Source organism: Doryrhamphus excisus, chromosome 21 (assembly GCF_030265055.1).
Source record: "Doryrhamphus excisus isolate RoL2022-K1 chromosome 21, RoL_Dexc_1.0, whole genome shotgun sequence".
Taxonomy (NCBI): domain Eukaryota; kingdom Metazoa; phylum Chordata; class Actinopteri; order Syngnathiformes; family Syngnathidae; genus Doryrhamphus; species Doryrhamphus excisus.
The window spans coordinates 9794717-9819814 of NC_080486.1; the positions used below are offsets into that span (position 1 = coordinate 9794717).

Here is a 25098-nt window from a genome sequence, read left to right on the forward strand (position 1 = left end):
ACAAGAAGCCATTTTAGTGCTACAAAAATAACGGGGTAGCTTTTTGTTTGACTTGTAAACCCCACAACAGTAAATTAAAAGTTAAAATAAGCCAAATGTACTTGTATACCACAAAGAAATAATACTCTTGACTCAAGCACACAACTTCCAACATTTTTGTCAACAGGAGTTTTATTCGTCCAAAAAACTGCAACAGGCATGTATCAAAAAGTCGAAAAGAGCAAAAAGCCTTTTACAAAAATCTGGCTCAACACTCAAGTCTTCCTCAAAAAAAATGGCTGTCGCGACAAATTGTAAACAGTTTCATCAACAGTCTTACAGCACTTTAACAGCCAAATACAAATCAGCTAAAGTAATAACAACAACAACAACAAAAAAAGCACCCGGGAAAAGGTGGAGTTGTGCCGCTGTACAGAATTTAAGAGATGAAACCAAAACAAAATGGAATGTTTAACTGGAGTAGTTCTAACAATCATTTTAATAACAGAAGAAGGCAAAAAAGGGGATGGAAGGACAGTGCATTCAAAAGACAAGCACGCCATGCAATTGATGGGAACAGGAGTTGGTTTGGTCACTTAGCGTGGTTTGTGCATAGTTCTAAGGCATCCATGGAGCAGTCGGACTGCTTGCATGCGGCCGCGAAGGACACAAAACAACCTACCCCCCGCCCCTTCTTTCTCCTTCATGGCGGAACCCTGAGCGACTTGTTTCAGGTGAGAGTGGAAGAATCGTCAAAACTTCATCGCCGAGTGTCTTCTGCGTTCTCCATCAGCAGGAGTACTTATGGCATCTGGTGTGTGTGTGTGTGTACGGTTCTGCTCATGGCTTCAACAGCGCTTCTTCACATTTGTGCTTCCAAGGCAAAAGTGTGAAGCCGCGGCGGGAGAGAAAGAAGAAAAAAGCGTAAACAGTCTTAGTAGAGGCAGCAAAACGACTTGGGCTTGTCACGTTTTGTTTTTTTTGTTTTTTTTTTTTACAAAAAAAGGTGAGGAAGAATCTTCGATACAAACGACGTGGCGTCACTCAATACTCGGCTTGTCAAAAATGGCACTTATGAAAGTTTCCATACTGCTTTCAAATCCAGTGGCTTCAGGCAGTATAATGCCAAAAAAAAAAACAAAAAAAAAGGAAACTCAGGACAAATAAATAAAAGATGAGCAAGTAAAAGAAATTACAGCAGGAGCCAAAATGAGGTATCTATGTATTGCTCTATATCCAAACAAAAAGGAGGAATTAAAACTTAAATAAATTAAATAAAATCAGTGGTTTACCAAGATGGGGAAGTGGAAAAGAAAAAAAAAAAGATGTGGCTGTGGACGCCCTGCACGCTCCCCGGAGTGTGTGGCCAAACCCAGACGAGGTGGTGTCAGGATACTCCGCTTCCCTGAGGTATGTCTTTGGAGCTGCTGCTTCCTCCTCCTTCTCCTCCGGTGACGGTCCCGCCAGGTTCTGCCTCATCGCCGGCAGCTGAGCTTTGTTCCTGCTGCTGTAGGGCGCCCCAGCTGGCCTTGTTCAGCCCCATGTGACCCAGCATGGTCTGGGATAGGCGCGTGTCGGAGAAACGGGCCCACTCGGCGAACAGTGGCTCTGCTACGTACGTCATGAAGCCTGGAGGAAAGGTGAAACCACAAAAGGGTATTAGAACTTCTACTGCAGGGGTCTCAAACACGCGGCCCGCGGGGCAAATGTGGCCCACAGGACACTAGTTTGAGGCCCCCGCCTTGATATGAAAGTTTGATATGGATGCTGTATGGTATCATGTACCCAGAAAAAATTATTACATTTGATTAATGTTCATGTTAAAGGTTAAATAACTGTTAATAGTTATCCTCCCTATCCGTGTGGAAGTGGTAAGTTTTTGGCTATTTAAGTTTAAAGGAAATAACTTGAAGGCTACCGTTTAGGTCGCTAGCTCTCTAGTTTGCGAGTTAGCATGTGTCTCAAGACCCTGCAGTTGCGCAATATGTGACTATAGTCGTGATTTGTCATGTCTACAGGGCTCTAATAATGCTTTGTTCATTTTAATCTGAAAAAAATAATTTGTCTACCCACCAACTATATGTGGTTTTGTAAGTTTTTATTATTTGCAGTTTTATTATTATTATTATATTTATTTATTACTGATTGATTTTCTTTATTCTTGATTTGTTTATTTATTTTCATCTTATTTTGTGCAGAAAAATACAAATTAAGATATTTGAGAACAGTGGAATGTTTTATCAGAGCTTTTATTGTAGAAAATCGGAACCAAAGCACTGAAAAAGTTTGTATATTTTTCTGTTTTTAATAAATGCTTTTTTTTTTTTTTGGAAAACCTAATGCGGCCCAGCCTTGCCCGGACCCTAGCTCCAGTGGCCCCCCAGGTAAATTGAGTTTGAGACCCCTGTTCTACTGCTTATGCTGGAGATGTTTCTGGTGCCCCCTATGGGTTGTCTTTTAGAATGATTCAACCAATGGGTGTTTAAAGTGTGGTCTTAAGTGTAAAAAGAAGTTAACCACTGACCTATTTGAATGTTGCCAACAGTGTTCATGTCTCTGTCACAAAGTGGGCTGACTTCTAGTTTGTGCTTCTTCTCAATGTTGCCTGCATAAACAAAGAGTCATAAGAGTGTTAGGTTAGACAAGATAATCAACAGAAAAGTAGAAAAATCAGTATCACCTTGCTGGAAGAACTCATTGGTGACTTTCTCGCTCCATTGCTTGCTCAGCTCCCAGGGTCTGCAGGGGTTACAGATGTCTGCACACTTCAGAGCCATCTGGAAAAGATGGCAAACACCAGAATAAGAACCAGCAGTCGCGGCAAAGAGGACGGTGTTTTGGCGTGAGGGAAGCACCTGCAGGACAAAGTGGCGGTGGCTGGCGTTACTCAAGCACAGGCTGCCCTGGTCCAGACGCAGACGGAAGCGGGACAGGTAGTCATTCTGCCTGCTGATGTCGGTGGCCAGGATTAAAGAGCCCAGGTCCCTCTCCATGCTCAAGCTGTGGGGCGGGGATCCAGCAAAGGTTAGTTAAAAGAGAAACACACAATTAGCAATTGTAATGGAGGTTAACAGCGCCGACCTGTCTTCAGCGGGCAGGTGGGAGAAGAGCCCCGTCTCTCTGAGCAGCCCCACAGCCGACTTCCAGTGGTGGTTCTCCAGAACTGAGGTATTCTACAAGACAACATGGTCACATGTTAATTCAAAGGTCCACTTTTTAGGGTTTGTTTATTAGCACTAAATATGAGAACAATCATCTATCCTATTTTGTGTATTTTTTAGGAGGACAAAAAATACACCTTCCTCAAAATAAAGCCTGAAGCTCTGCCAAACTACTACGGACGCTGAGCTGTAAGTACCATGCTTTTCTTTAAACTTTTTCCACCAAGGGTCGCATACTGGAAAATCAATCAGGATGCAAGGGACCACTTTGGTAATGGTAATGGTTTTATTTCATTTGAACATGCATCAGATTACAATTGAATGCATCACATAATCAGTTCACAGTTCCACATGTCCAAAAGGAGTAGGAAGAAGCAAAGCTTATTAAATCCTACTCCTCCATCTGGTACTTTTACAATCAGTAACTGTTACATTTGTTCACTTCCTGCTTTCCTAATAGCGGTTATTTTTGTTTTTTGTAGTTTTTTTTTTTTTTTATCACGTCCTGAAGTACGAGGTGATATGACCATACAATGACATAATGGGTACCATAGCAACTTCCTGCTTTTCTAATATAGTTTTTTTTATTTATTTTAATTTTATTGAATTTTATTTTTTATCAGGGTCTTACTCAATCCATTTGATATTTTACATTTTGTAAACAATATTGTATATTTCACAAAAAAAACAGCATGTCATAAAATTGTTCACTTTAAGTCACATTATTTGCCTGGTTTTAAATTTTTTCGTCAACTTTCTGCTCTTAATATTTTTCCCTGTCATAAGACTTTATTCCAATATTATTTGAACCTTATTCTCATATTTAATTTGGCTAATATTTGCGTCCTCCTGGTCCTGTATATATGTAATATATGGCGTCTACTATGTTGGACAAATGCACAGCTTCAATATGAAGTAGATAAGTACACAATAGCGTGTATTGGAGACAGGCTGCCATGGGCAAACACAGCTCATTAGCATTAAAGTGACAGACACACAAATTAAAATGAAAATAAACTAGAAGTTTACCTTGTAGAGTGAAGCTAGATAGTGGTCAGTCTTTATGAGGAAAGGCTGGTTGACCCCGGGATGGTCCAGGTCATGTGTGGCGGCGGCGAGCAGTCCCAGCAGGATGTCATAGGAGGTCAAAGACTTAGCCAGCTGTGCTCAACCACAACATAAACACCTTCAGTCACTTATAAAAAGTTAGGCATGAATCAGGTCTGTTTATATCTCACCATGGGCTCGCGCATGTAGCAATACATGGCCTGTGTGACATCGGCGGCGTGCACGGCGTTGTGGTAGGGGTTGTCGCTGTGGTAGTCCTCCTGGACTATGACCAGGAACCGCCACAGTTTGACTATGTCCAGCTGGAAGAGCTCCACCAGGCCGTATTGGTTTAGCAGGTGGAAGGTTAGAGTGATCAGGCTGTTTCCTGCAATGGGGGATACACCGTTTTTAAAAATAACTTAAATGAATGGAGACTTTGTTTTCTGCCATCTTTTTTCTTTCTTATCTCATCAAGGAAGTTGATGAAATATGTTTTGGTTTGTGGTTATGATTTAGAGGAAACTCTGCAGGGCATCATGCACACTAGTTCAATGGGGGCTTTCATTATGAGTGATGTCCCAAGGAGCCAATAGGTGGCGCCAGTGGGATACAGTCTGCATGCATCAGCTCCCAAAGTCTCCCACATTTCACATACCGTTGGTCAACCTATCGAAGAGGAAAATGTCAAAATTCCAGTTCCCGACTTTTTCCAGCATGCACTACAAAACAAGAAAGCACCATGATGAGCAAAGATTGCATATTGAGGAGTAAGTTTCACTTTGATTTCAAAAGTAGGCTCGCGCCGTACTCGGGCCTGTCCAGTGTAGTCTTCATCGAGAATGGGTAGGGGGATCTGCTGGGGGGATCCCCGCAGCAGGCGAGACGAGTGCAGGTATCTCTGGAGGCTGAGCAGTCTGCGGACCCTCCTCTCGGGGGTGGAGCTTGGCGGCGTGGACCCGCAGCTGAGACGCGCTGTAAAAAAAAAAAAAAACCAAAACACTAAAATATATCTCTTAATAAGTAGGACTGCGTTAATACACAAGTAAAATTCATGAGCTCGTCGGGTGGCTCGGAGGGTCACACGGGTCAGCGATATACGCAAAGGCTCCGGTGCTGACACAGCCGCCCACTTGTAAGCCTTTTTTGTCTGCAGTAGACCTGCTTTGTCAGGGTTCTCTCACACGCACACACACTTACACAAAAGCAGCATGTCTGAATCAATTGTGGCCGCAAGCTGGAAACACAGCAGCATGATACACACACACACATATATATATATATAATAATGCATAATGTATCTGTAGGTATATGATGTCATTGACAAGGTGTTAGAGCAAAATGGGGTTAAAAAAATAGCACACCTTTGGCTTTATCATGAGTGTGTGAAAGGGGGTTGGAGGAGGTGGGGGGGGGCCACAAAAGAGACGCCATCGAGAAGCAGCGGCGGTTGACGGCTCCTACTCACTGTGAAGGTTTCGGAAGTCGATGCACAGGTACGGATGGGAGCTTCGTCGTTCCGGTTCAAATCCAACCTGACTTCTCACTCTCACATCTCCTGGAAGAAATTGGCACTTATTTCCTCGAGGGTCATGCACTTCCAACAGAAAGGTGTGTGTGTGTGTGTGTGGATGCGGGAAGTCAAATTCATAGGAACGTTGAGATTGGAGGATAGGTGTTTGATGGACAGGGCCACAATGATGGGTGCTGCCACGGGCCGGGAGACAAAAACACTAACAGACTATTCAATAGCATTACAAAATGACTTTGCGGTATTGTAATATTCTAATAAATATACCTTGGATATTAGCTTTATTATGCTATTATTATTTAGCTTTTACCTCTCTAGTACATTTATAACAGGCTACATTATTCTACGCAGGCGTTGGTTGTCTTCTTTTCAGTATGTTGGGAGTTGTATCTCCATATGACCATCAGGGGGCATTCCTATCATCGCGAATCAGTTGGTAAGTGAAGATATGCATCCGTCAGGGACATATTTGATTGGTTAGACCAGTGGTTTTCAAACTGAGGGGCGTGGGGCTCCTGTAAACACTTTATTTTTAACCGTTTAGGCAAGAAAATATTGAGTTGATTACTATTTCAAATGGTTGTAGCTTGAAAGGCAGTACGGTGGGCGAGTGGTTAGCGCATAGACCTCACAGCTAGGAGACCAGGGTTCAATTCCACCCTCGGCCATCTCTGTGTGGAGTTTGCATGTTCTCCCCGTGCATGTGTGGGTTTTCTCCAGGTACTCCGGTTTCCTCCCACATTCCAAAAAAAACATGCTAGGTTAATTAGCGACTCCAAATTGTCCATAGGTATGAATGTGAGTGTGAATGGTTGTTTGTCCATATGTGCCTAGTCCAGGGTGTACCCCGCCTCTCGCCCGAAGACAGCTGGGATAGGTTCCAGCACCCCCGCGACCCTCGTGAGGAAAAGCGGTAGAAAATGAATGAATGAATGAATGCAGCTTGAAAATGGCGACAGATAAATGCAATACTTTAAATGAGAAACCCAAAAATGACCCAAAGACTAATTTTCATCGAATTTTCATATTATAACCAGGCTCGGAAATGGAAGTCATCTCTCCCATTATCTCGAAAAGGGGGTCATTGCAAAAAAAAAAAAAGTTTGGAAACCACTGGGTTCGACAGTTGATATGCGCGTTTTGCCATTGCTTAGGAACAGGTTTGATTGACCAAAATGACGACGATCGGCCAAACCGTGAGGGGTTGTTGAGGTGATTGGGCTGAATTGGAATTTGCAATTGCAATATGGAATAAATCCCGACGGGTCTGCCAAATGCAACATATAATTTTCTGCAAAATTCTGCTAGCGAAGCAGCTCTACATACATTGAAAACTCCTATAACATTAAAAACGGGAGAAAATAAATGACGGAGAGCCCTCATGGAAGCTGCAAACACAATAATGAAGCTTTGTTTTGTGTTGAAACAAACTGCTTCTCACTAGACAGAACACCCCCCCCCTCCTCAACCACCCTAACCACTCCGTCATGTTTGAATTAAGCAAATAAACCCTCTTAAACCGAGCCCTCAAAAGTGGATTGGGACTTTGTCGCTCTATCCCCTTATTGTGGTGAACCCCCACCATTGTGGCAGTGAAGGAGAACAAGCCAAAGATGTGATTTTTTTTTTTTTTTTTTGGGGGGAAACTCAACCAGACTTTGTATTACTGCATGTATAAAATGTTACCTATTTGTAACCCATACACACAAAAGGAGAGGACAGACAAGACATTGGGCATGCAAAATAGTCAAGAAAGGTGATCTTAACCCCGGATAGAACCATTAATGCTGCTGCATTAGTCGTATCCAGGTGTACCTAATAATTGGAAAGTGGTGTGTTTCCAGCATGGCACTTCTGATTGTGTTAGACTCCAATGGTAGCAATCATTCACACTCATATATATATATATATATATATACACACACATACACGTGTGGACCCCCACCCACCCCCGCCCCCATGCAGCATGTTACTTACTTGCCAACAGCTCTTTAAATACTACACAAGCTCCTAGCAAAATACCACAAACTACGAGTTACAATCCAAGCTATTGTGTAAAGATGCTCAACAATTGTCGTCATGAAGGAATGCGTGTCTAATCTGCACCGCTGCACGTGTGAATCATAAATCCAGCACAACAATTCACACAGCCCCCGGGGGCCATGGATTCATGCGTGCGTGCATCAGTCCCATCTGCGGGACGCATGTGCTCGGCTTCGGCACGTGCGCGCACTTGACTGCGTGATTACTGCACATTTGGCGCGTCGCAGCATTTTTTTTTTTTTTTGACCCCCCTACACCCCACCCATCCGCAGTGCATTAGAGGGGTGGATGTAGGTCATGTCATCCCTGAGCGATGTGCGTCAACATGGCAGGCTGACACAGACCTGCATTAGCGTGCCTCTCTGCTCACGCTCAACTTTAATAGAAGGCATCCACAAAGACAGATGCTTTGTGCCGATGACGTACGAAAGCGCGTCATCATACTTACATGGCCCAGCAAAATGATTATAGAGGCTACACATACACACAAACACACCACACGTGCGCACACAAACACATACAAAAAGCAGCTGTTGCCTCACACGCATCAACACCAGAAAGGTAAACATTGTGTATATCAAATGAGGACTACACAAAGCCATTCAAAGCTTCTTTGTATATTCTCTCATTTCCTGCAAACACCATCCCATAATTAAAGCGTGAAAAAAAATACATACCATATTTGGTCTTTGGCCTTGTGGCGTCTTCTTCTTTTATTATTATTTTTTTAAATATACTAATTCTATACTAATTTACTCACCTGCAGAAAGTACAAGACGTTTTTCCAGGTATTCATTAGGGAGAATGCATTTTTTAAAATGCTATCAAATAATGTAATACACAGTTTTGCAAAGAAACACAGGCGTCTATTTGAGGTACGGTATTGATTTAAGAAGAGGTGTGGGGGTAACAGGCCAGTGTTTATTCCAGCGGAGGACCCAAAATGAAGTATGGTACATCTTTCCACTATAGTACATGCAGTTGACTCGACTAGAGAAAGTACCTGCTGTTAATTTGGGGCAAGGTATTTAGTAGTTGGGAGAAATAAATCAAAATGACAAATAATATAATAATAAGCAAATAATTCAAAATGACAAATACATATTTTATTAAATAATGTTAGAAAAAAAGGATAATGTGATAACGGAAATATGTAACTAGCTTTTATGAAAATTTTTTTGAGGGGGAATAGTCAAGCAATCTATTAATTGGTTTAATTTGCCAAAAAACTAACAAAGGAGACCTCTGCAGAGAACAATGTTTTTTTTTTAAACATTTCATACTTATTTTATATTGAGTTTGTAAAGCAAATGTTGCATACCTACCAATTTTTGTTTTTTTTTTTAAAACATTTCATACTTATTTTATATTGAATTTGTAAAGCAAATGTTGCATACCCACCAATTTTTGTTTTTTTTTAAACATTTCATACTTATTTTATATTGAATTTGTAAAGCAAATGTTGCATACCCACCAATTTTTTTTTTAAACATTTCATACTTATTTTATATTGAATTTGTAAAGCAAATGTTGCATACCTACCAATTTTTGTTTTTTTTTAAACATTTCATACTTATTTTATATTGAATTTGTAAAGCAAATGTTGCATACCTACCAATTTTTGTTTTTTTAAACATTTCATACTTATTTTATATTGAATTTGTAAAGCAAATGTTGCATACCTACCAATTTTTTTTTTTTTTTAAACATTTCATACTTATTTTATATTGAATTTGTAAAGCAAATGTTGCATACCTACCAATTTTTTTTTAAACATTTCATACTTATTTTATATTGAATTTGTAAAGCAAATGTTGCATACCTACCAATTTTTTTTTAAACATTTCATACTTATTTTATATTGAATTTGTAAAGCAAATGTTGCATAACTACCATTTTTTGTTTTTTTTTAAACATTTCATACTTATTTTATATTGAATTTGTAAAGCAAATGTTGCATACCTACCAATTTTTTTTTTAAAACATTTCATACTTATTTTATATTGAATTTGTAAAGCAAATGTTGCATACCTACCAATTTTTTTTTTTTAAACATTTCATACTTATTTTATATTGAATTTGTAAAGCAAATGTTGCATACCTACCAATTTTTTTTTTATCGTTATCGTGAAACATTTTCACCAGGTTTATTACAGGTGGGATGGTGGTGACACACCTACCTTGGACAATGTAAAGCCTCCAATCATATCATTATTAAATCCTCCAATCATATCATTATCACGAGCGGTTTTAGGGTGATGGAGGCAAGCACGTGTTTATATCGACCCGCCGCAGTCCAAACACAGTATGCAAAAAACGTGAATGAACACATGAACATAAAGTAAATGCTGGCTTTTCTTTACTGAAGTGCAATCAACGGACGTCAGCCTACTGTAATGGAAAGATTACCAAAAAGGGCGCAGCAGGATTGAGCGAGTGTGCTCTTTTAAGACGCATCTTTCCATAATCTCACTCCACCCTCTCCTCCCCTCCGTTTCATGCTGAGCCATCCATCCCATTCCCCTCGTGCAGTGTGTGCCTTGTTTGCGTACACCAACACTTACTTACCCAGCATACGAATATACAGCGCGGTCTGGTCAGAGCTGTCATAGGAGATGGCCCCGCGTCTCTGTGTAAACACACATAAACAAAAGACAATCAAGTAGGTTGTAAAAATAAAACACTCTCAATGTGTCCAGTTTAGAGCTTAATAACAGGGTGTGTAGGTGCAATGTTTCGACAGTTGGGATGTAATCTCTCGTGCGTGTGTGTGTGTGTGTATAAACACTGATAAACGTGTCGCAACTGTGTATCAACTGCCCTATTCCGCACTCACGTCGCCGTTATCAGTCATGAGAGTCCAAACGTGATGTGAACACGCCTCTTTACAACGGAAACTTCGATAAAATACAGTCCATAAATATTAAGTGCATAGTACATAGTAAAACCAAACAGACATGGGGGCTTGATCATGTTGTTTTTCATCAGCCAATAGGCTAACCTAGCATGATTTTGCGACTAAAAAGGTGGCGAACTCTGAGCACAGAGAGCAGAAGCAGGTCCAGTGAGCAGTCCAAGGATGGCATTAATTGAGTTTTAATCCATCAACCAATTTTTTGAATGTGGCGTTTTAAAAAGACAAATAGTTAATTAAAATACCAAACACGTATTGCTGACAGCGCTGATGTAAACAAACAAAGAAGTGGGGAAAGGACAGCGCCCTGAGGCACACCAGATGTTACTTTCAGGGAGTCGGATTACCAGATCCTGTTGGTCTGGTAAAAAACAGCCTGTAATGAGATGGCATCTATTATTATTATTATTATTATTATTATGCTGCACAAGTAATAAAGTGCATTATGCTGCACAAGTAATAAAGTGCACAGTAGTACTTCTTGGAGAGACACACTCACTCAGCATGGACACATTAGCATTAGCATTAAAGCTACAGACACACAATACAGCATGTTCCCAGTTTGGCTTACTAAAAAGGACTCTTTACACCGCAGGAATTCTAACATCAAGGTGATATTTTATACAATATTTGGGCCAAAACACTCCCAAAATGTGGAGATTTATTTCCAGTGATTGAAAATCACTATAATATGGGTCCTTTAAAATCATACAAGTATTATTTTGGGTACTTTCCAAGCAGATTTAGCCCAGTCATGAAAGTTTCTGTTCCCTTTTACAGCCTCCCTCTCTAAAAAACGACAGACCGTCAAGTTTCTTTTTACTTAAGAGTCAGCGTGCTCCATGTTGACCTTGTCACAGGAACATGACGCCAGACATGGACGGCTGCTGTGTCGCATGTGCCGCGCAGTCTGGCGCTGACGGCATCCCTCGGCAAGCGCGTCTCGGGACTGGCAGCAGCGGCCACTGTGATATTGTGTGTATGTATGTGTTTGTGTGTATTTGCTCTGTCAACACACACCTGCTGGAGGTTGGGGTTACACTGAAGCGCTGTCCACACACGCCCGGGTTGCACTCTCGGCCTGATACCACCGCCCCCCCCCCGCCGGTGCTCCCCCAAGTATAGGGTTTCCCCTTCCACAAAAAGCCTGCATGACTGGACACTTGACTCAGCGGCGCTTCCTGATTGGCTGATGATTGAGCTGCAAGGCTCCTGTTATCCTTCCAATAGAGCCCAAAATAGCCGACTAGAAAAGTGCAGTTGTAGAAGACCACAATGTATTCCACCAGACTCATGCAATGGAGTGCATAAGTTATTAAAAACCAAGGCTGTCAAGTGATTAAAAGTTTTAATCATATTAATTAACCTTGATTACTCTTGTAGAAGACCACAATGTATTCCACCAGACTCATGCAATGGAGTGCAAAAGTTAATAAAAGCCAAGGCTGTCAAGTGATTAAAAGTTTTAATCAAATTAATTAGCTTTGATTAATCTTGTAGAAGACCACAATGTATTCCAGACTCATGCAGTGGAGTGCAGAAGTTAATAAAAGCCAAGGCTGTCAAGTGATTAAAAGTTTTAATCAAATTAATTAGCCTTGATTAATCTCCAATTGTACTGTGTGCAGTGGAGTGCAGAAGTTAATAAAGGCCAAGGCTGTCAAGTGATTAAAAGTTTTAATCATATTAATTAGCCTTGATTAATCTTGTAGAAGACCACAATGTATTCCACCAGACTCATGCAGTGATTAAAAGTTTTAATCAAATTAATTAGCCTTGATTAATCTCCAATTGCAATGTGTGCAGTGGAGTGCAGAAGTTAATAAAAGCCAAGGCTGTCAAGTGATTAAAAGTTTTAATCATATTAATTTGCCTTGATTAATCTTGTAGAAGACCACAATGTATTCCACCAGACTCATGCAGTGGAGTGCATAAGTTAATAAAAGCCAAGTGATTAAAAGTTTTAATCATATTAATTAGCCTTGATTAATCTCCAATTGCACAGTGTGTGAAATACGACAAATACATTTTCCGATATGCTACTGTCATCTTTCATGTAGTGTTTGGCAAAAAAAAAGCATAAATTTAATTTAGTTTTTCTTTGTACTCAATATCCCATGTTATGACGTGGAAACCTGTGATTGTTTTGTCGCTTTAAATTTAGTGGGTGTGGCTCACAAACCGGTCGGGATATTACGATTTATAAATTGTAGGTGCACCCGACTCTTAAGTTGCAGGACTAGCCAAACGAACTATAAAAATATGCCTGGAAAATATGGTACCTTTTACTAGCAAGTACGTAAAATTTGTCGGTATTCAAGAAGTACAAAAAGTGATGGAAGTGCTACATCCAACATGGCACGGCACTGTGTCCGTTCATCTTCAGGTAGCAGTTCATGGTTAATACCTAACACAAACACAACTTGCTTGTATAGTCATTACTTCATGTCCAGAGGATTAGCCAAAGTCTCCTTCACACCCCTTGACAATGCGTGTCCACTGAGATCATAACAAGAGATCAATACAAAGCTAATATTTCACCAACGAGCAAACATCTCCACTCGGTGTGGGTCATCCGCAACACCGTAGTTTTGTGTCAATAGGCTTCCGTGTTTACACACAGCACCGATTGTGTGCAAGCGTGTTTGGGAGATGACATTGGGACAAATGTGGTTTGGAAGTGATGCAAGTACAAATGTTACCAAACAGGATCACTGCCACCACAAAAATAAACATTGTTAACATTTTTATTTTAGCTCGTCACCTTGTTAAGTTTAGAATTCTCCAGGTTAGCTACAATTACATAATCCCGAGCATGTGTTGTATACACCGAGCACACGCGCTTTGTGTTTGTGGACATTTTGTTCAGTCCATGCAGCCACACTTCAAAAAGCAGGTATGCAAAACAAAGCGCATCAATGCACTGTTTGGACAAGGTGGTGCTCGTACTCATAGTCGTTACACATAGGTGTGGCGGTGCAGTGGCTTATTAACAACCGAAAGTCAATCTCTAGTTGATGACAGTGGCGATGCTATCCGAGATGTCGTCGTTGGTGGCACGGGAAACAGCTGATTGGATATCGGTGAGGACAAAATGTCAGCCAAAACACATACTGGACCACTCAATAAGAGTGCTCTTTTCAGAGTAATTCATTCGTTATATTACGCACCCCCCTTTCTATGATGTCACCATAAGTGCTTTGCAGTTACCGTGCCGTTTCCGACAAAGTGTACCACTTGTGCGGAGACGAGGCTGCCATATGAATCGCAGATTGCGTGACTTCTCGCTTTGGCGTCAACAGTGAAGCGTGTCGGTTGCCAGTTTACATTCGACCAACGGCCTCTGGCATGGAACGATGCGGGATTAAAATTTCTTCCCATCTGTTGGCCAGTGACCTCCTTTCACTCCGTGGGTGACGTCAAATGGAAAAAAGATAATTCGCCGGACTACACAGGAATGAGGTCATTATATAAATATCGGCGCGCCTGATCAATTTTGTGTTGGTGTTGAAGAGAGACTATTTTTTAGACGCATCATTTGGAAGTAGACAGACTCATATTGTACTGATTTTCAGTAGGGTCAAAATTGAATATTCATGTGTAAATGATATTGGTGGGGCCCAACAATACCAATGGAAAACATACAGTACATACGCATAATACAGATATCCTCGGTTTTAAAAATTGGGAACAGTCAATGACCGAACGCTTGATGACGTCCTTGTTTTTGAATATTAATCAAATTTCACACGTGTATTTGTGTTTGCCCTACAGGTGTGTACCAAATTTTGTGTCGATTTGCCTAAAATTGTGAGAAATTTCAAGTCAATCCAATTTATAAAGTAAAATTTGGGGCTTTAACTCAGTCAAAACCAAATAAAATAAAATAAACCAAATAAATAAAAACCTTAAACTGTATTATGGAAAGCAGGAAGTGAACAAATGTAACAGTTACTGATTGTAAAAGTACCAGATGGAGGGGTAGGATTTAATAAGCTTTGCTTCTTCCTACTCCTTTTGGACATGTGGAACTGTGAACTGATTATGTGATGCATTCAATTGTAATCTGATGCATGTTCAAATGAAATAAAACCATTACCATTACCAATATGTATTCTGTCAAAGTTATGCTTGAAATGTATCTTGTCAGAAAAAAAGTGGGGTGGGGGTTTGCATCACAAACGCCAGGCTGTCGCCTTCTGAACTAAACACGTAAAAACTGAAACCTCGAAAAAAAATTCAAAACTCCCCTCTTTCTTTCAAAGGTGGAAGCTAGCGGGGTTGGATTAGTTTAGCAAAGCATGCTTGTGCACGTCTGTTTTACCGCTTGTTAACGCATACGAGCATTTCACAATGCCCGCTGACACTTCTGGCCTTCAAAATAAGAGTGCTGTTCGCCACATGCTGTCCAATTGTATAAACAAAATAAGGGTATCATGAAAAATACCTTGCATGAATAACAATTTGAATTGCATTGGTGACTGTGTCTTTCTTAAGCAGAAGCACGGGCATTCCAAGTTTCCACAGGATTCTGTGGATGACATCCCAATATAAAAAGATAGCCAAGGTACAGCCATTTTTTTTTTAAATACTGGGCAAAACTGGACAAGACTGCATCAATAACTAACAATTTGGACATTTTATTCATTCATTCATTTTCTACCGCTTATCCTCACGAGGAGTGCGGGGGTGCTGGAGCCTATCCCAGCTGTTTTCGGGCGAGAGGCGGGGTACACCCTAGACTGGTCGCCAGCCAGCCAATCACAGGGCACATATAGACAAACAACCATTCACACTCACATTCATACCTATGGACAATTTGGAGTCGCTAGCATGTTTTTGGAATGTGGGAGGAAACCCATGCAAATTCCACACAGAGATGGCCGAGGGTGGTTGGACATTTTATTTAAGAATTTTAAAAAATTATTATTATTATATAAGTATGTAAAAAGTGCCACTTTAATGAGAGTGGTGGATAATAACCTGATTATAAAAATGATTATTAATAATTAATGTCAGTGGGTTTTCCTTCTGGGAAAAAAAAAAAAAACCCTGAAGCGGATCTGGAGCGCAGCCTCGTCTCTATACTCCTAACATAAGCGTCCCTATTGTGTATGCGGCGATTCCATGAAACCTCGTTTACATGTGGCTCTGCTTCTTATCTCGGCTCATCCGCTCCGCCTGGGGTTGCGATACTCAGGTTTCTGAAGTCAGGGACGACCCGAGGGGGAGGGGGAAAGGGAGAGGGTACCGGGGTCACATGGTGTTAAAAACCTCTGACTATGAAAGTACCCCCGGGGGCTTCTCTTGTCAGAAAATGGCTGCCTGTTATAGTTAAATAGATGCTAACAATAACCCAAAGGGTCGAACACGTGAACTGGAGTGACCTCGCTTCTCCTGTCGGTTCTGATGAATATCTGTCATTATCCAATAGAAAACAGCCGTTGTCTTATACATACAACATTTTATGGTGGAAATAAAAGCTCTTAGTGCATGTGTCAAACAAGCTTCCTGTAATCTTTCAATGCTAGTCAAGCGTACAGCGCCTGTTGCAGAATTCTCACACAGGTGCTTTTCACTGTTGAGTCAGAACACTGACTGTTATTCCTGTGGCGTGTGCACGCTTGCGTGCATGTAGATTCTTATCATAAAAGCCCGCACAGTTTCAGACATAAGAAAACAGAAGGCTTCGTTGGGAGCTCTATATATGACCTCTTGCAGCGCTCGCATTCCAGTAACTGTGTGCTAAGCCTCAACTGTGGCTAGATTGGGACCAGGCCTGTGTTCGTTTTGGTGCAAGCGGCCACATACAAGAGGGAATCTACTTGTTTCGGAGTGTTTTTACGAGATCGCCGTCCACTCTGATGCACTCCAGCTGCGCTCGCTTTCTGAAGAGGTGAATTGGTCCTCGACTAGGGAGCGACCTATCTGCTACCTTTTCCAACCACTCCCATTTTCCCGCTGATAGATAACACGCCATAAAGTCATTTATTTATGGAGGCCTTTTATACCAGCATTCTATAAAAGCACTACAGCAAAGATGCAGGGGGAGACTTGCTTCATATTCTCACTGGCCGAATACCCTGCAAAGGAATTTAATTCATTTTAAACCTCATTTTGTTTCCCTGGCTTCTCCTAAAGAAGGCCTGTCGATTACATTGATGTTAAAAAAGGACACAAAAAGGTACATAAATGATAAAATGGTGAGTCGCATTGACAAGTTTGTCCAGTCACATTCTCATGGCCGGCTGCACTCGACACTGCGGCACAAAAACAGAATGGTCATGTGATAAGAGGGGCCCCCCTCACAAGAGAGACAAACAAGAGAGGCAAAGAAAAGAGAGACAGTGTCTGTGTCCAAAATGAAGGCAGGATGTGAGGGCTCACTCCCGTTTATTTACCAAATACTACACATCCCTGCTTGGTGACAAACACCGCCGCAGACTCCGGGAAAGTCCGAAAAAATTTCACAGAAGTCGGCAGCGCGGGGGTTAAAAAAAAAAAAAAAAAAAGCTTTTGAGGGACGGTTGTGAAACACTTGGCTCCTTCAGCATTCTTACCACATCCTGAACCAACGTCAATGCGCGGGCCCTGCGCAGACACAGCACCTTATCGCTGCAGTTAAAATCAACAAAGTACCCCCCCCCACACACACACACACACACACCCGACTCGCGCTCCTCCCCCCTCCGGTCCTCTCTCTTACAGTCATGGCTTATCGAGAAGGTGCACAGAAACATCTATGGTGCGGATGCGCTATCTGCATTGCTTACGCAGGAGCTTATCATTTGGTGTGTCTAAACATCCAAAATGAGAAAGAGCTGATGATGATAATAATGATGATGATATTTCTCTGTTGGCAGTGATATGCTGCTGATAACAGATTGACGTGTGCAGCGCAAGCAGCTGGCCTCCATTATACACCAAAAGCCGCGTGACTGCAACATCATTAAAACAATGGTATCGACCACTCCAGCTTCATCCAACCCCTACCAACTGTAACATATCAAAATTGCTAGGAGTTCTAAAGTAAAAAGGTGGAAAAGGTACCAAAAGTGTCTAGTTTACCCCCATCCTACCCTTACAGTCATAACATAATATCATTTCTTGTGTTTTCATTGTAAAAAGAACAAAACACAAACATTACAAATACCACATGCTACTCAGCATGCCTTGCAATGTGAATATATTTTGGGGGTTTTTGGGGGGTATTGCATGTAGATATTTGTTTGTAGGTTACTTTGTCCATTATTATTTTATATCTTACTTATCGTGTGGAAATATGGGGTAATAACTATAAAAGCAGGCTGCACGGTGGTCGAGTGGTTAGCGTGCAGACCTCACAGCTAGGAGACCAGGGTTCAATTCCACCCTCGGGCATCTCTGTGTGGAGTTTGCATGTTCTCCCCGTGCATGCATGGGTTTTCTCCGGGTACTCCGGTTTCCTCCCACGTTCCAAAAACATGCTAGGTTAATTAGCGACTCCAAATTGTCCATAGGTATGAATGTGAGTGTGAATGGTTGTTTGTCTATATGTGCCCTGTGATTGGCTGGCGACCAGTCCAGGATGTACCCCGCCTCTCGCCCCAAGACAGCTGGGATAGGCTCCAGCACCCCGCGACCCTCGTGAGGATAAGCGGTAGAAAATGAATGAATGAATGAACTATAAAAGCAATCTTCACTCGCTAAATGTACTGCAAAAAAGGTCGGTAAGGATAATTCATAATGCCGCCTACAGAGAACATACTAACTCCTTATTTCTAAAATCACAAATACTTCAACTTGCTGATATAGTTAATCTTCAAACAGCTAAAATAATGCATAACGACTATATATATGGACTATATAGGACTACGTTATGCTAGCCATAGCATTTCAGTATGTGGAATCAAACTATGGAATGGATTGAGTAAGACCCTCAAACAATGCACAAACGATGAGCCAATTCAAGAAACAATACAAGCAGTTGATGTTTGCTAAATACAAGGATGATGATGTGCTATACATATCACTATATTGACGGTTACTATGGTAACCATTATGTCATTGTATGGTCATATCACCTCGTCAAGCGTGACACAGTAGCACTGCAATTCATGTTAAAAGCTTAAAAAAACGGAATTTGGAAATGCCCGGCGTGTCGGATTAAGAAGCTCGGCGTGCCAGATGTGTCCCGAGGGCCGCAGTTTGCCCACCCGTGTTCTAGAAGGTTATTGCCAAGTACACTACAGTGTGTGCGTCGCAACAAAAGGGAGCTTTCAAAGCCAATTGTGTTTTGGATAATACCAGCACACTATTTACGCAGCCATCACCATCCCGCCTACACACCGAGTGGTGGAAAAAACACACCAGATCGAGGCTTACAGTCCCAAACAGTACCACGGGTGAGCTGAACTCCATAGTCCTTGACAGAAAAGAGGGCTTTTTGTGTCATGTAGCAGCAAAGCCACAAGGCGGTGAGGAGAAAGTGGCAGTCTCCAAACGTGAACGCAAGATGGGAAAACCACATGACTCTTACAATCTTACACTCTCCCCACTCCCGCTCGCGATGATCCGCGCACGATGCAAGCGGAAGAATCAACAGACAAAGACGACTTTCGCCAACATAAAAGCGGTAAAAGCGCTGTGAATCAATGAGGCCTTTTGTTGTGCAGCGCGACGCCTCCTCTTACACGCCATCACAAGCATTCCACGACCACAGAGTGACATATTTCCCTGAGACTCGCTCGTGTCTTTAACCCCACTTTGCCCTCTGTTTACTCGATGGATTGTCGTCATCGGCGGAGGCACGAAGGTGGTGGTGTAGAGAATTTGTGTGTGTGTGTGTGGGGGGGGGGGGGGGGGGACACACAAAACAGCAGAAAGAGAAGAGACTGAGACTCGGGCCATCTGTGAGTCTGGCCTAGAGCCAAACCTCTGCCCACAGTGCCTAGGCACATGCCTAACTGCCTCTTTGTGCCACGCCAGTCCACAAACAGGCATGTGGAAGCGCACTTAAAAACACGACATGCACACTCATAAATACATCTCAGCACACAGGACTTGTATCACAATTTTTTTTATTTTTTTTGCCATGTCACTCAATAACAAGTATGGCCCCCGTGGACTAAAAATGACCTCTGGCCCCATTTGAGGATGTTTCCAGCATTGCAGTTCAGTTCCACCTGATCTGGTTTCCTATGCTGGGCTGGTGAAAGCTGCGTCAGCTACATATATAGAATGATGTCATACCGCTGCGACAAGGTGTAATCCACCCACAATCGATTCAAACATAAAAGGACAAAGAGGGACACGGTTCATTGCTTTAACACACGGCTTTGAAACCCCATCGTAAGCTGGTGACGTTTTGTATTTTGTCCATGAAAGTGACCAGTGTGTGTAGCAGTGCCCTAGTCAAACACTGGGGTTGGCTGATCAATGGAAAGGCATCTTGCAACAGTTACTTTGGAAAAATTAAATAAAAATAGAGCAAGATATTCGTTGCATTTTCTGTAAAAAAAAAAAAAAAAAGAGCATTCGTCACAGTTTCCTTTCATAGGCTTTTTTGGTTTTGTCACCCAGATCAATTGACAGTTGAGAGCGCCACAGAACACACGCAAACCTTACTGTACCGCTGGCATGCTTGCACAATTTTGTCACGTGACTCTAAAGCCTGAATCGGTGGCACGGCACCAACGTAAGCCCCTCCAAACCCTTCGGCGGAGCTTGACATGCACGTCCAAAAATTCAAACTTGTGAACGAGGACCGCCGAGAACCTAAAAAGTCTCAGGAAAAAACTGCTGCTAGCATTTTGGGTCGCTCTATAAATGGTTAGAAGACTTTGCTATAGGATAATTTAGCCTCAGCTGCACGGTGGTGGGTGGTTAGCACGCAGGTCTCACAGCTAGGAGACCCGAGTTCAATTCCACCCTGTGTGTGGAGTTTGCATGGGTTTCTTCCCACATTCCAAAAACATGCTAGGTTCATTAGCGACTCCAAATTGTCCATAGGTATGAATGTGAGTGTCAATGGTTTGTCTATATGTGCCCTGTGATTGGCTGGCTGGTGACCAGTGCAGGGTGTACCCCGCCTCTCGCCTGAAGACAGCTGGGATAGGCTCCAGCACCCCCGCGACCCTCGTGAAGATAAGCAGTAGAAAATGAATGAATTAATAATCCAGCCTTAAACGACATGGCTTTTACATTTTCCGCAACAGGCGCCCCCTATGGGTTGGGCTCCAAATGCTTTGGAAGAGCACAATAAACATGTTTTTCCACCAATAACCAATCAAATTTCACAAACATAGGATTGTCTGTCCCCTCAAAGTGTGTGCCAAATTTTGCAGAGGTTCAGCGAAACCCCTTAAAGTCACAGTGGGTGTTTTTTTTAAAAGAGAGGTCCAGTCATGATGTGCAATATATACCACTATATTGACAGTTACTATGGTACCCATTATGTCATTGTATGGTCATATCACCTCGTACTTCGGTATGTGATAAAAAAACAAACCAACAAAAAAATAACTTAAACTATATTAGGAAAGCAGGAAGTGAACAAATGTAACAGTTACTGATTGTAAAAGTGCCAGATGGAGGGGTAGGATTTAATAAGCTTTGCTTCTTCCTACTCCTTTTGGACATGTGGAACTGTGAACTGATTATGTGATGCATTCAATTGTAATCTGATGCATGTTCAAATGAAATAAAACCATTACCATTACAAATATTTTATTTGGGGGTGAAACTTTGGTGGTATTGCAAAGGGTCACCATGGATTCTATAGGTCACATGGTCCATGCCCCGGGATAAACACCACTGAGGACCTTTGACAGCTCCGACTACGGGTTCATCTTCAAAGAAAAAGCTCCCTGTGACAGCAGACTAGCTTGAAACATGGACACACATGGCTGCCTATGTAGGGCAGGGTTACACACAAAGCACTAATGGACGGTGAAGAAGATGCTTGAGGGGAGGTGGGTGGGGGGGGGGGGGTCATATGGTGACTTCATGCTTATGTTCAACGGCACGCCATGCAACATTCTCTTCTTGAGCGGAAGCAAAGGGAAGTGACCTGAACGGAGGGCTGTTTTTGTGCAAAACCCACAATGTTCTGTACTGTAGTGTACCGCTTGTGTTCTTTACATTTAAACAACATTGAAACGAAAAAAGCAGGAAGTTGAAGCATGTGGTTTCTGCCAATGTGTCAAGAGATGTTGACATAAATAACAGCGTGGCGTGTTCCTGCAGAAGCAAAGTAGTAAATTGATACAGTGATGCAAGATCTGGTGTGCTTTTTTATCTTTAGCTAACATGCACATCTTTTGGTGGCGGGTGGTCAAAGGCTAAAAAAGATAAGAGAAATGTGAGAGCCATGCAGGTGTCTGTTTGGGCCTGGAGATCAACAACCACCTGCAAGATTCCTATGGACCTATGTGGTGAAAAGGGGGCTTTGAAAAGAACACAGGAATAGCGGTGGGCTACACAATAGTACGGAATGGGTGGAAACGGGTGTTTGGATTTTTCCTTACCTGAGACAGCTGTCTTGGATCAGGGGCCCCAAAAAGAGAGGAGCTGGAGCTGAAACTGATGGCTCCCCTCCGGCTGAGGACATGCTTGGGAACCGGCCTGTCTAGAGGCAACACTGGCAGCTGATAACATACTTCCATTGAATAGTCGTTTAAAAAAAAAAAAAAAAAAAACAGATAACAAAAATACTTGATAAGCTGTAGAAAAAATATCTCAATATCTGCTATCGAAGTGAAAAGTGTTCATTGTGGGCGCACCAGAAGTTGCAAAAAAACGAATCGCCTTCATCTATCGCCACGGTTCGACCTCCTTTGGTGTCATTGCGGGGGGGGTTAAAGACAAAAAATCATACTGCTGCTTCTTCTTCTTCTTCTTCTGCGGATGATCCTTTTCTTCTCGTTCTGCTCAAATCCAGGCCCACTGACGACGAGACCTTCTTGCCATTTTCAGGGTCTTTATGGAGACGCTTCCTCATTTTTTTTAAAGCAGAACCCAACGTCCGCTGCTTTGCGTTCCGCTCAGCATATTCCGACAAGAGAACTAAATGATACTTAAGGGAAAACACACCCAAAAAAAACCAACAACAACAAAGCTCCTTAACGCATCATATCGACATATTGACGCCAAAGCGATCCAAACTCCGGGATAGCAGAGCTCGTCAGTCTCGTTGTTGGGGGGGCTTTTTGTTCCCCCCGTCTCTATTGTCTCTTCTTCACCGATGCTGACACATCATCAACACGTTGTGTTTTTTTTTTTTGAGGTGGGGGTCCTTTTCTGTAAAATAGCAAAAGATGAAGGCGCCGATGTCCAAACCTCTGTGGGAGATAAAAGAAGGGGGGAACCCCTTAGCTCATTATCCACGTTTCCGGTGCCTTTTCAAAGACACACCATGACCGTCTGTTTAAAAAAAATGTTCCTTAAAAAGTCAATGCGGTAGTTATTTCGATATAAGTACTCTCAAAAAACGACATTAACGGTAGCCAAGTGTACGCTTTAAAGGCACCACCTGCCAGAGATGGTGCTGTTGGGGAGCAAAAAAAAAAAACACACAAACACGCCTTTTTTTAGGAGTGGACGAATAGGAAACAAGCAACTGTTGTTACCTTAACGCTAATTGGACGCTTCCCCTAACAAGAGATAGACGAGCTCATATGATTGGCTACGCCACCAGGGCGATCCCAAGACCTATTTGAGTCGTGGTTTGCAGGCGGCGTGTACTTTCTCAGGGGTATTCCTCCACAACGGGGCTTGCCCTGCAGCGGTCCACACATCATTGCCTGTGATTACCTTCCTCTCATGACTCATACTACTTGGGAGCTCAGCGGGAAAATACAGCAGCTCCACTTTGCAAGTGACTCAAGACAGACATATTGCAAATGGAAAAAAGCCGCCTCCTTTACTCATTTACTAGTCAGCATGCACTCTGTCTTTGTTGTCTGTGTTTTTTTTTTATCTGGCATTGCCTTCACAACATACTGAGCCATTGATTGATTTTTTTTGTTTGTTTGATAAGGTGCAGCTGAACACACAACGGAGTGCTGAGTGGATCACATTTAAAAGATAAACACACAGCATTAATAGACCATTTTATTTGGGGAGTTTCACGTGCTGGTAGGGACAATGGATGTGTCATGGCAACTGCTAGGCTCTGTGCCTTGGGGCTGGGTGGATGGCTGGGTGGGTGGGTATGTGGGGGGGTATAATTCCCCTCCCCTCCCAATTTGCAATGACTCTGAATGTAGTCCCCTCCTGCTCTCAAACGCACACAAAGACAAGTCACATCATTTCCAGGATTGGTAATGATAATGGTGATGGTTTTATTTCATTTGAACATGCATCAGATTACAATTGAATGCATCACATAATCAGTTCACAGTTCCACATGTCCAAAAGGAGTAGGAAGAAGCAAATCTTATTAAATCCTACCCCTCCATTTGGTACTTTTACAATCAGTAACTGTTACATTTGTTCACTTCCTGCTTTCCTAATATAGTTTAAAGGTTTTTTTTTTCAAGTTGTGATATAACCATACAATGACATAATGGGTACCATAGTAAGTGTCAATATAGTGATATATATATAGCACATCATGACTGGTTCAAGACTATTCATCCTTGAAGAGACAACAAGAAGATTAGCAAAATAGCTAATTGCTTCATACTCATTGAACTCATTATTCATATTTATTAGAAACAAAAGCATATAACACGAATCACATTGTATTGAAATGTACATTTTGCATTGCAAGTACCACCTCTTTTCTCCGCTTGCTAACGCTATTCATCTCCATGCAGTTGATTCAATTTAAGCTAGTGTAAAAATTATTTTACACACATTTAATATTTGGAATGGTCATGTGACTTGCTACCAATATTTGCAATTTCAACACCCACACTTCAAATTTAAGCGTAATAATAACAAAATCTCAACATTTATTTCCATCCATTCATTTTCTGTATGGCATGGGTGAGCTGGAGCCTATCCCAAATGGGTTACACCAATACTATATGAGTAATACAGTCACCAATTAACCTAGCATGCATGTTTTAGACTATGAGAGGGTGTTAAAGTACCAGTCGAAATCCAACATGCAAACTCCTGACTGTACCGGCCAGCGTGCTAACCACTCAGCTGCCGTGCAGCTTAACATTTATGTCATTACTACTATTTATGGTGCACTTCTCCAGGCTGAGCATTTAACAGGAAGTGCTGCTTCTGCTTATTACAGCTCTCTTCTTAAGTATTTGCCAGAAGGCAACTGTGTGTACTGTTTTTTTGTTTTTTTTTTTGCTTACAAAGCCGCTGTTGTCAGACAACCCTGACAAGGCTTGATGGAGTACAGGACAGCTGCGTCAATGGCACGTCATGTACTATATACAATACAATACAATACAATACAATACGCTCTGGACTCTCAA

General features: G+C 42.0%; 2 protein-coding genes across 7 annotated transcripts in view; one reads left to right on the forward strand and one right to left on the reverse strand.

Annotated features, from left to right (window-relative positions):
* The window catches only part of trim55b (tripartite motif containing 55b), a 42938-nt gene that overhangs the window by 1018 nt on the left and 16822 nt on the right, over positions 1-25098 (forward strand). For 2 of the 4 annotated variants that reach the window (XM_058059708.1, XM_058059711.1), the window contains exons 3-7: positions 2330-2363; positions 2709-3003; positions 3071-3147; positions 3261-3329; positions 15173-15242. The gene's annotated coding sequence lies outside the window, so the exon portion shown is untranslated. The remainder of the gene's footprint in view (positions 1-2329; positions 2364-2708; positions 3004-3070; positions 3148-3260; positions 3330-15172; positions 15243-25098) is intronic. The other 2 variants (XM_058059709.1, XM_058059710.1) reach the window with 1 other exon arrangement.
* Positions 921-23200, reverse strand: pde7a (phosphodiesterase 7A). 3 transcript variants are annotated; one of them, XM_058059695.1, is made up of 12 exons: positions 22183-23200; positions 10330-10390; positions 5656-5742; positions 4999-5162; positions 4846-4909; positions 4379-4575; positions 4170-4301; positions 3061-3152; positions 2835-2979; positions 2660-2756; positions 2504-2584; positions 921-1608 (listed from the first exon to the last, which is right to left on the reverse strand). In XM_058059695.1, exons 1-12 carry the CDS (start codon positions 22318-22320, stop codon positions 1367-1369), a joined length of 1500 nt encoding a protein of 499 aa, XP_057915678.1. In that variant the 5' UTR covers positions 22321-23200; the 3' UTR covers positions 921-1366. The 3 variants fall into 3 exon arrangements, with proteins under 3 accessions (XP_057915678.1, XP_057915677.1, XP_057915679.1); XM_058059694.1 differs by having other exon boundaries at positions 5656-5745; XM_058059696.1 differs by lacking the exon at positions 5656-5742.